General features: G+C 40.8%; 1 protein-coding gene across 2 annotated transcripts in view; it reads right to left on the bottom strand.

Annotated features, from left to right (window-relative positions):
* Positions 1-3,018: 3,018 nt before the first annotated feature.
* TTC27 (tetratricopeptide repeat domain 27) overlaps positions 3,019-12,071 on the bottom strand; it is a 214,639-nt gene continuing 205,586 nt past the window's right edge. For both annotated transcript variants that reach the window (XM_051843020.2, XM_002709924.5), the window contains 2 exons: positions 6,925-7,025; positions 3,019-3,258 (listed from right to left, as the gene is read on the bottom strand). In XM_051843020.2, coding sequence (XP_051698980.2) covers positions 3,136-3,258; positions 6,925-7,025 — 224 coding nt within the window. In that variant the 3' untranslated portion in view covers positions 3,019-3,135. The remainder of the gene's footprint in view (positions 3,259-6,924; positions 7,026-12,071) is intronic.

A 12,071-nucleotide genomic window follows, 5' to 3' on the forward strand; every position in this document is an offset into this window, starting at 1 on the left:
CTGTATTACCACAGCGTGGCACCCACCATTTGAATAAAGGCTCTTTGCCGTTTCACTATAGGGCCTGTTGAATGAGCAGGCAGAAAGGAAGTGTGCTGCATCCACTTAACAGATTTTATTCCTCACTCCCGGCCAGCAGAGTAGAGTTGCCTTATCTAAACAGCAATTCAGATCAATGTGGATGTTGTAAAAACAGAAACAGAAAAAAAGAAATACTTTATCAGACTCACCCAAGGTTTAAACTAGCAGTTCTACTATAATTTGGACAAACGGTCACAAACAGCCCAAACTAGTCCAATCTCTGCTTATGTCATGATCTTTGAACTAAGTCTGGAAACTGGACAGACAGAGATTTGCTATCATTTCATCTTCACATTTCTGCTTCCGAAAAGCCACACTAGTAGCATGTCCAGCAGAAACAAGCACAGTATGAAAGGAATAGCTTGGTATACAACCTAGTAAGTCATCGCTGTCAACGGTGGGGGTGCTCACCACCGCGCTGAGGCTCCAGTGGAGGGGAAGCGAAGCCCTCCACCCTGCACAGGGCCTCCAGTGCATTCTGGGATTCTGTACTTCCTGGTTTCCCGCACTGCTCTGCTCCCCAGACTCAGCTTCCTGAGTGAGGCTCTGGGTGTTGCGAAGACATTCCTCTTCCATTTTCACTCCTCCACAATTAGGAACCCTATCTGCTACTCTAACGCTCTGAAAAAAAAAAAAAGGCTGAGGAGGAATTCTTTAATATTTTTTTAGAAACTACCATAAATAATCATAACAAAACTCAAGCTATTCTTCACTGAGACCTCCCAGAGCTTCTCTTGGAGAACTTTATGAATGATGATACGCAACAGTCCAGCTATCCTACTGATAGAAAGAGAAGGTGGCAACCAGCTGGTCAATGGAAAGTTCAGGGCAGCACACAGAAACAGCATCGGCTTCAGCAGTCTTTGGGTTTCTGTGCACTTCGCTTTGCAGAGCTGGGGACCCTTCGTTTCCTAGTGGTACCACTAGCAAGGTTCTTCTGATGTTGAGTACAGTGCCCGGCACTCGGTAACTTTCAGCAATTATTATTCACACCGCAGGAGCTCAGTAAACATTAGGGAATCAGAATTTTTCTGTTTTTCTGATGAACAAAAGACTAATTCTGAAAACAAAAAAGTATTAGTGCTAGAAAACAAAAGTTAAAACTTATGAAACAGAAGACATTTGGAAATATAAATATTTAACTATATCAATGCCAAACACCTAAGACCCCCCCCCCCGTTAATGATATATAGCTGCTTAAACAGACACTGTAGTTGTTACTAACTCTGAAGTTGCGTGAAAGCCCAATAAGAGATAGGCCACACTCATTTCACATAGGAAGAAACTAAATAAGTGTTAAATAGTGTCAGCAGGTGGTAGAGACGAGTTTTGATCATCACAAGATTTTATCTCTCTATATTTTGATTAAAAAATCACAAGATTTTATCTCTATTTTCTTCAATGATTTATACATAAGATTATTAAATAAACAAACAAGTTTATATCTTAACAAAAGACACTTAATAGTGCTCTCTTTTGTGAGGTAAGGATACAAGGCAGCGTCTTGTGGATTTGGGTCCAGCCCAGCATTGGAGAACATGTCTGGGAAGGGTGACCCTTTGGTTGTGACTGCTATAATCACTTATGCCTTTCTACCTTGAACCTAAAGGAAAGCAAAGTGAGAACCAAAAATTTCTAAAACTCTGAAGCCCTACTTCAGTTTTCTACTGGATTCCTGGAATCCTTGTCCTATTTAGCATTCCTTTTCAATCCATTTCCTATAGGGGTTCACAGCTTGGTAATAATATAGTTTGTCTTAAAGTCTTGCTCTATCCATCCATTCAACCATCCACCTGCCCACTTATTCTTCCCTTAATGGCTTTCATAAGAGATTTCAGAGGACTTTCAATACTAACTTAAGCTACTACCTCATTTCGCTCGTCTTTCTCACAAGGTATTATCTCTAAGAGAAACTGCACTGGGGCATACATAACCATTGCAAAAGGCAAGTGTAACAACAGAAAGAGAAGCAGGTGGTAAAGGAAAGAGGGCATTCAGTACTGGAAAGCATCCACAACCCAAATTAGTGAAGAAAGTATTTTTTAAAGATTGTTTTCTAGTACTCAATTTTTTTTGGATTATCGATCTTTAAATTTTCAAAGGCAGTTGAAACTCACAAAGGAACTAGGGGTAGAAATCATTCACATCTTATAAATAAGAACATGGAAAAAAACAAGGGTCAAGTGATTTATGCCTGGGACCCAAAATTCAGCAACCCGAGCCAGGACTTAGAATTCCTCACTCTGACTTTTGTACTGAGATTATTAAGCTCAGCTGCTGCCTTCAATATTTGTTTCCATAGACATTACTAAGAAAGCATTTTACTTTGGCATTTTTTGTAATATGGCACCATTTATAGCTGTCTTCACCCATAATAACCTTATTAAACAACCATCTTTGGGGCTGGCAGTATACACAATGAGGGAGGTAATAACTTGGTTCCGAGTGGTTAATGGTTGAGTCAAAACTTGGGTTGTGTCAATTTTTTTCTTGATTTTAGAAGTTAAACCATGCTCACATTACTAACTGAGCCAACCCTCGTGTATATTTCTAACAGAAACACAAAAATCTCAAGAAGTATAAATGTTTCCATAGCCAAACACACTTTTATCAGTTTTGGATAACACAGCAGCCAATCTAATGATCCCACAAACTTGTACTATGTGATTTCTTTTCCCTATTTAGACTAAGTTTTTCCAAAGAATGATCCAATTCCTGTGTGTGTGTGTGTGTGTGTGTGAGAGAGAGAGAGAGAGAGAGAACACCCTATTTTAAAGAGAAAACCAAATCATTTGCTTTTTTGTACTAAAATACCTCAATAATAATAAAAATACTCAATTCTACTGCAACTAGAACTAGGACTATAGAAATAGAAAACTTTTTAATTTAATGTACTTCAGAAAGCACAAACATTTGGGAATATCACAAAAGTAAGAATTTAGCTTTAAATCAGAAATTTATTTTAAAAATCATTATCTTGTGTTTCAGCCACACAGCTCTGAGAGAAAGCCCGGAAGGTGACAAGCGCTTTTCCGGAAGCTGTCCGCTGCACAGTCAATACTGATTTCGAAACTGATTGCTGAGGTCTTGGAGCTGCACTACCACAGTGTCCATAGCTGCCATGTCATCAGCTAGCTCCCTGGAAATTTCTCCACTTGCCACATCTGTAAAAAGTTGCTGCAATAAAAAAATAAAGAACTATCAAAGCAATGAAAAATGCTTTAAAAAAAACATAGAGTACAGAATTAAAATCCACTTTGCTCAATATCATACCATCACAGTAGCAATGGTGGTATCTGTTCTGTTCTCTCGAAAGTGTATGAGCTTTAAAAGTTCAACAATGTGTCAGAACAACTTACCTGTACTTACAAACAACAATGAGCTCTGCTCTTCAAAGCAGCTACCTTAACTACTGGTCATTCATCTCAGTACTAAGGATAGTTTTAGATAACAGGTGTAATTCATGCAAACAAAACAAATCTATTTACTAGTTATGCAAGCAAACCAAATGTATTTTAAATTCAAATTAATATAAATCATACCCTTTATGCTATTTATTTGAAAGTTAACTTCAGTTTAGGCCTCAGAGAACACAGAGATCCTCAGGATTTGGTAAAAGCCAAAGAAACTCCAACAAAATAAAATAAAAATAAATGTGCCCTCCCTCTGGAAAGGGAGGTTTATTGCAACATACTTCAGTAATACTCCCATAGCTGACAACATTTTGGAATGCTTCTCCTGGGACTGCCTGCTGAGCCAATATGGGCACCCAAGAAAACGAGTGAACAGGATTTTTGATGACCACATTTTGTGTTTGTGCACACATGTGTGTGCATGTCACTGTGTGTGCTAACCTGAGGTATAATTTACTCAGTGTGCTGTTTATCTTTTCCACCAGACCTTGACAAGATGAGTTGCACAGATTCTGTAACAGAATGACACAAGAACTGCAGTGTGCTCAGCAGAGAAAACACCTTTTAGCAAAATCACCTGGACTCACACAGTGTGTATGTTTTTGACAAAGAATTACAATGCTTGCAATCATAATGAATCTGCATCTCTTCCTAATGTGGGAAGGAGGAAGCAGAGAAACTGAGATTCAGAAAGCCTGGATAATTTGCTGAGAGTTCCCAAGAGTGAAGGCAGTGAAGTGTGTTCTAACTCAAGGCTCTCTGGCACTCTGGTGAACGGACCCCATGCCACTACTGCAGCCAATCTGTAACGTGACAGGGCATGCATGGACTGATGGCTTAAGTGATTCTCCGGGTTCCAGGAGTTTATTTCCATGAAGTTTCTGGCCTGGCAGGAAAAGACCAAAGATTTGTGCAAACTGAGCCTATTGCAAATTATTTAACACAGTTATCTCAATTCACTTCCAAGTTTTTGAAGTGTTCTAAAAACATAGCTTTTGGAAATTCAATTTAGCAAATGCAGTTTATTCCAAAAAAGACAAAGCATATGAGCCACTACAAAACCAGAGACTCCCAAATTTCATATGCAAAAGGTGCTTCAAAGGAGGCACTAGGAGGCCATTTTTCCCGTTCACAGAGATCCAGTTGGGAGCTAATAACAAAATCTAAACATGCGTGATGTTTTGAGGCCTTGTTTTCAGCATTTGAGAACCTACCACAACATGAAAGTACCTGCACAAGCAATTCTATTTAAGTCATAGAACTACTAGATTATGTAAAAGTAGCAATGTCCAAGAAAAAACTTTGCACAGAGATGAGGGACCCAGAGTTTATCCTTAAGAAATAAACAAGTAGGGGAGCCGGCACCGTGGTTCACTTGGTTAATCCTCCACCTGAGGCACTGGCATCCCATATGGGTGCTGGGTTCTAGTCCCGGTTGCTCCTCTTCCAGTCCAGCTCTCTGCTGTGGCCCAGGAAGGCAGTGGAGTATGGCCCAAGCGCTTGGGCCCCTGCACCCACATGGGAGACCAGGAAGAAGCTCCTGGCTTCGGATCAGCTCAGTGCCGGCCGTAGCAGCCATTTGGGGAGTGAACCAATGGAAGGAAGACTTTTCTCTGTCTCTCAACTCTCTCACTGTCTATAACTCTACCTGTCAAAAAAAAAAAAAAAAAAAAAAAAAAAAAAGAAATAAACAAGTAGGGCTGGCGCTGTGTCGTAGCAGGTAAAACCACCGCCTAAGACACCAGCATCTGATATGGGTGCTGATTCAAATCTCAGCTGCTCCACTTCTGATCCAGCTCCCTGCTAATGTGCCTGGGCAAGCAGCAAAGGATAGCCCAAGTGCTTGGGTCCCTCTACCCATGTGGGAGATCTGGAAGAAGCTCCTGGCTTCGAGTTGTCCCAGCTCCAGCCATGGTGGCCATTTGGGGAGTGAACCAGCTAATGGTAGACCTCTCTCTCTCTCTCTCTCTCTCTTTTTCTAACTCTGACTTTCAAATACATAAACAAATTTATGTTGAAGCCTGAAGCTTCTTCTGGGTCTCCCAGGCAGGTGCAGCCATCTTTACTGCTTTCCCAGGCCATAGCAGAGAACTGGATCATAAGTGGAGCGGCCAGGACTTAAACCAGTACCCATGTGGGATTTGGCACTGCAGGTGGTGGCTTTACCTGCTATCCACAGCATTGGCACAAAACAAACCTTAATTTTATATATACACACACACACACACACACACACACACACACACACATATATATATATATATATAGGTTAGTGATCTAATCAAAAGTAGAAAACATAATCCCAGTTTGGAAAGGAAAGTCACAAATATAGCTTGCTGCTTTGACTTTCTCTGAGAGAACTTTTGCACATTTCTCAGACACATATATCTGAAGTTGTGCTGGCATGCTGGGAGGAAATGCAGGTAGATAAATAGGGAAGTAATTACCTAAAGAGGCAAATTACCTAAAGAGGCAAAAATGAGGCCTCAACCAGAAAAGATCAAGCAATTAACAAAAAGACATATTCTAGGAATGTTTTCCAGAAATGCTCTCTACGTGCCCTGGACTTTCAGAAGTGAATCAAAATTCATCTGAACCCAAGATTAAATGGTAAAAGTGGGTAAAGACTAGAAAACAAACTGTGCTGGAAGTGAGGTTTTTAAAATTTTGTTTCCAGAGATGAAAGCCAATCCTGGCTGCACATTAGAAACACCTAGGAAATTTAACAGATTCCCCAGGCTCTCTTCCACACCTGAATCTGTATCTGCCGCAGAGACAGCCCAAGAATCCAGTCTTCAAAAACGCTTCCTAAGTGATTCTTAAACACACCTCATGCCAGCACTGCTCTCCAGGTTGGTATCTTCAGTAACAGTATGTTTCAGCTGTCACATCTGAGTCATCCATCTAAACACGTTTTTGTCAAACTGTATACACCACTTAATATTTTTCCCTAATTCATTTTTTCTTGCATAGTCTTTCTTAAAGACTTTTAAATTACTAAAAATAGTAAACAAGCATAAATATTCATGAAATTATAAGTCTGATGACTTAGTTAATACTTTTTTCTAATATGCATTAAAATACATATTAAACCCAAAAACTGACCCAAGTGCCACCAGTGGGGATATATGCCATACTTGGAGAAAAGTGATAACAAATAGAAGAGCACGGTTTAATTTAATAAACAGAAGAAAGCATTAAGGGTTGCTTTATAAGCATTCACTGTGAAAACTCCTCGGTTACCCACATTTATGGTGGTCTAGCCACTGGTCCAATAACACCTTCACCAAGATAAACTGCCTGGCTGTTATCTCAAACACAGCATGGGGCTACAATATCCTTGATGTAAAAGAAGATTTAAGAGCAGTAAGCTGATCCTAATAACCTTTTTTTCTATGACAGCTCTAATTAATCCACACGTTATGCTCACCTTTGCTTTAGACAACAAACCCCGCAAATTGAGTCGAACTGAAGACAGCACTTGCACAGCTTCTTGGGGACTGGATTTGTTTTTACTGCAGTTCATAGCCACTGGAAGACAAAGACAGGGGAAATATCCATTAGGAACTGGAATGATAGTATACAGATACAAAACCAATTATTTACCCAGAATTTTATGGTAACTTTAGAAATACTTCTACCTTGAAAGTTTTTTATTTTTGAAAAAGAATTAAAGATTAAGTGCACAGAGACCAGCATTGTGGTGTAGCAGATTAAACTGCTGGCTCTGATGCCATATGAGCACCCGTATGAGCGCCAGTTGGAGTCCTTAATGAGAAATGACAATTGCTGAAGCCGACAGCCCAGGAAATGGCATGCTTCTATGCAGAGGTCAATTCTTCCTGCATTTTCCTTTTCACATTCAAGGTTTACAGTCCCCCTCTGGAAGAACTGATGTCAACACCGTGCATCTTCATTTAGAGAATGACCACAACCAGGCGTTCAAGTTTCTGAGCCACGCTTGGCATCAGTGAGGGTGCTGGGAAGCAAAGCCACTCGTCCCTGACAACTCTGCCTCCAGCACTCTGGCAAACCCATTCTCTTAAAATTTGGAATCATGAAGGAGTGTACTCTTCCCTGGCCGGGCCCGGGACATGAATTCTTTATCAGAACAAGTGAAGAGTGTTATAGAAACATCATGCCTGATAATTCTCCACCGATTCACTATTGTCTTATGTTCTTTGAAATTAGGCTCACTAAATTAAAAAAAATTAATAACCAGCCCCTATTTTAAAACTACACAAATTAGTGCATGAGTAAACTCTACTTCATACCCTAGGAAAGAGACTAGGGATGGAAAGTAGGTTTCTTTTTGCTAGCAAACACTACTCAGTCCATAGAGGTTGCCTGTGACTAGCAAAAGAATTTGGCATTGGGATCGGTGCTGTGGCGCAGTGGTTAGAGCCCCGGCCTGCAGTGCTGGCATCCCATATGGGCGCTGGTTCAAGTCCTGGCTGCTCCACTTCCAGGCCAGCTCTCTGATGCAGCCTGGGAAAGCAGTGGAGGATGGCCCAGGTCCTTGGGCCCCTGCACCTGCATGGGAGACCCGGAGGAGGCTCCTGGCTCCTGGCTTCGGATGGGCTCAGCTTTGGCCATTGCGGTAATTTGAGGAGTGAGCCAGTGGATGGAAGACCTCTCTCTCTCTTTGGCTCTACCTCTCTTTGGGACTCTGTCTTTCGAGTAACTAAAATAAATCTTTTTAAAAAAGAGTGTTTGGCATTAATTAATAATCTCTTCCATGGCCAGCAACAACTAGGTTTGACATTCCTCTCAGGATAATGATTAGACTGACATTTCTCAGCCAGTGGCTGAGAGGACACGTGGTACTTAGCAATATTAATCCAATTTTCAGAGGGCACAGTTGACCCAGAGATAGTGAGGATTATGATGTCTGTTTCCGTAAAGTTGTAACTACCATGCAGAGGTATTTGGGCTGTTTAACACCTAGTAACTTACATCAAAAACAGCTGTGATTCTTTTTTTAATCCCTTATTTTCATTCTAAGAAAAATAATACTAAAGCAAAAAGACAACACACAATATGTTTCCTTTCTTTCCCAAAGCCATCAAAGACAGAAACAAAGATAAAGGTAGAAATAGAGGTTGGGGGGGGGGGGTGGAAGAGGAAAAGAGGAAGGGAGAGAGGGAGGAAGGAAGAAAGGAGGAAGGAAGAAAGGAATGAAGGAAGAAAGAATCTGTTGTTTCAAATCATCAAAAAATCCAAGAAGGGTCAGTGTTGTGGTGTAGTGGGTTAAGCCACTGCCTGCTATGCTGGCATCCTATATAGGCACTGGTTCCTATCTTCATGGTTCCACTTCTGATTGAGCTCTCTGCTAATGCACCTGGGAAAGCAGTGGAAGATGACCCAAGTGTTTGGGCCCTGCACCTACATGGGAGATCTGGAAGGAGCTCTAGTGTCCTAGCTTTGGCCTGGCTCAGCCCCAGCCTTGGCAGTCATTTGGGGGAGGAACCAGAAGGTAGAAGATCAATCTCTCCCTCTCTCTCACTCTTCCTCTGTTACTCTGTCTTTCACATAAACAAATAAATCTTTTAAAAAAAAAAAAAAAACCCTCCACACTTTACAAATGGGCAGGCACACAATGACAATACTGCCATAGACAGGTCAAGTACAGGTTTCCTACTATGTTGAGACCTCAATGTCTTCTCCAGCTTTCTGATGAGCATGGTCACACTTAACAATAGCAACCTATAGGGAGTAAGCCATGTGTGGACTTTGAAAAAGTCTATTTCCTCTTCAGAATGGGGTGGGGCAAAGGAATAATGATGGAAAGAAAGACCAAAAGGAGAGGAGAAGAACAGAAATCCAAGAAAGCAAGAAAGAGCACTGATGTACAAAAGCAACAAAGCCAAGATTAAGATTTATCTTTATAAATCCAAATGTCATTAGAAAGCAAAGCCGAGCATCCACTCAAATATGCTTAAAACACTGTAAGAGCACCAACATATCATTCATTAATACTGGTAACAGAGAACTTAAAAGAATAGATATTTGTTTTTCTACAAGTATTGACCTTTGAAAAAAAAGCAGTGTCAGTAACAGTTTAAAATTAAGTAACATGAAAATTTTTCCTGGAACATTTTTTTCATCTGCATATTTATATTTGACAGGTTTAATACTATCACTTCATGATTACAGAAAATATCTTGGCTTTGACTGGTACTGAGCCAGCAATTCACAGAAATGTTTAGAGTTGGTAAGTTAAAGTAGATAAGATAAATTCTTCAAAGTAAATCCCATCCGGCTATTAATATACATACTACACCTTAGTGTGATTTTCTCTAAACATAGTACCATACCCACAAGGGCCAAACACATAAGGACGGAACTCAACCTGAGCCCACCTATCATGGGCCAACACAAGCCACATGAATTCTAGTGACCTCAAAACATCTTTTCACTGGTTAGTAGAGATGACCTTAAACTTTTCTACAATGAATTTCAACCATAGAGTTTAGCACGTCTACCTTATCTGCCAAGGGCTAGGTGGCCCAGGAAGTTGGATATTTACATCTTTTTGGTCAAAGATATCAAAGGCCATAAGAAGAATTATTAACTACCAGGCCCATTTCTAAATTGTTTGAATGTTCTGTGACTTCTTTATAGTCAAGTTAAACTTTATCCTTGTTCAGTTCCTTTTTAGCTTTGAGTCCCTTATCACATAGCCTAGACCCTCTACTTCAGAAAGAACAGAGAAAGGGTGGGTGGGTAAGGGTTTAACATTTGAACTCTGTATAAAATATTGCTATGTGTTTAAATATTTTCATTTGTTGTTCCTAACGGCCACTGGTCAGTATTTTACCATTTTACCAATGAGAAAAACAAGGCTCAGAGAGTTAAGCAATCTACCCAAGTCACCTACAAGTTCACAAGATACCTGGTCCTAGGGCTTTGGTTTTCCCAGTTCCAAAGCTCTGCCCTTTTGCATTGTTTCTTTTTGGCTCCCTATTTGCTATACATACTGGTGGCTGGAAGAAATTACACAAATTAGGACAGGTTCACAGTACTTGTAATTCAGCTCAAACATTGGAGTTTTATTATTTAATTGGAACAGCAATCCCAGGGCACTGTAAACCCATATTCAGATATAAATAGAACCAAAATTCATAAATTTAACTAGTATATTTTTCATTAATTCCAGTAAATTAAAGCAGTCTCTCTGGACCACATTCTATCTGGAGCACATTCTCCCAACAAGCATACAACTTATGCTTTTCATTTTATTTGAAAGACAGAAGAGAGAGCTCTTCCATTCACCAGTTCACTCCTCAAATGCCTGCAAAAGCCAGAGCTGAGCCAGGCCAAAGCCAAGAGCCCACCACTCAACCCAGGTCTTCCCACGGTGGCAGAGACCCAAGTACTGGAGCCACCACTGCTGATTCCAAGGAAGGACAGCAGCAGGAAGCTGGAATCCAAGCAGAGCTGGGACTCAAACCCAGGCACTCCAGTACCAGACGTGGGTGTCCCAAGCAGCACGTTGACTGCGGTGTCAAATGCCTGCCCTAGGGATATTTCTTTACAAGTAAGGTTACCCCCAACTAACACCCTCTTAAGTTTCTCAGAAATAGGGATTCTACTTTGTATTTCTTTTGTATATGCTGTAGCTCTTTGCATATTCCTAGGTACTCTACTGAGCTATCTTTATTTATAAAGGAAGAAGACGACAAGTAGTGAAAAAGTTAACAGGTTTCCTTTCCCCCCTCCACTCCACTAAATTTTATTTTAATGGATTTCAAAATTCTATGACAGATTTTTGGTCAAGTTGTTCCCATTAGAAAGAATTGATTTTTAAAACTAATAACTTAAAGCTGCCATAGACACACAAAAAACAAATAGTTCATAAAATAAACTCCTTTCTTACTGAAGGTTTTATGATGCATTGTTATCATTAACCAGTCTGACTATTAAACTTCAATGGCCAACTGAGACAAACAGTTCTGTGACCGTTCTTCTACCACAGATTATGACTGGGGAGGCAGGTGTTGCGATAAAATGTTCATTTAGCCTTCTGAGGTTTCTGGGTTGAGTTGGTGACCTTGCCAGTTCCAGCAGTCTTCTTGTACACTGCTTGGACGACATCCATAGCAACTGTCTGTCTCATATATGAACAGCAAGCTGACCCAGAAAGAGTCAGAGAGGCTTTCAACACACATGGGCCTGCTGGGAACCATTCCAATGCTGGCAACATGGCCAGATTTCAATACAAGACCATGTCCCAGCATCCTACCAGAAAGGTGATCAATCTTTTCCTTCAGCTCAGCAAACTCACAAGCAAGGTGAGCTGTGTGACACTCCAGGACAGGAGCACTGCTGGCACTGATATGGGCTGGATGATTCGGGAGAATCACCCGAGCAGAGAAGCCTGCTGCTCCACTGGTGGTTTCATTTTGCTGTCGTGAGCAGTGCTGCCACAATGAACACATTTCTACAGGCAGGCTCTGGACACTGAAGCCCACACTGTCCTAAGGAGGAGTTTCACTCAAAGCTTTATAGTGCATTTCAGCAGACGGAATGGAACAAAGGTGACAACCATGCCAGATTTAAGAAAACCAGTCTTCA

The sequence above is a fragment of the Oryctolagus cuniculus genome, chromosome 2 (assembly GCF_964237555.1).
Source record: "Oryctolagus cuniculus chromosome 2, mOryCun1.1, whole genome shotgun sequence".
NCBI classification, from domain to species: Eukaryota; Metazoa; Chordata; class Mammalia; order Lagomorpha; family Leporidae; genus Oryctolagus; species Oryctolagus cuniculus.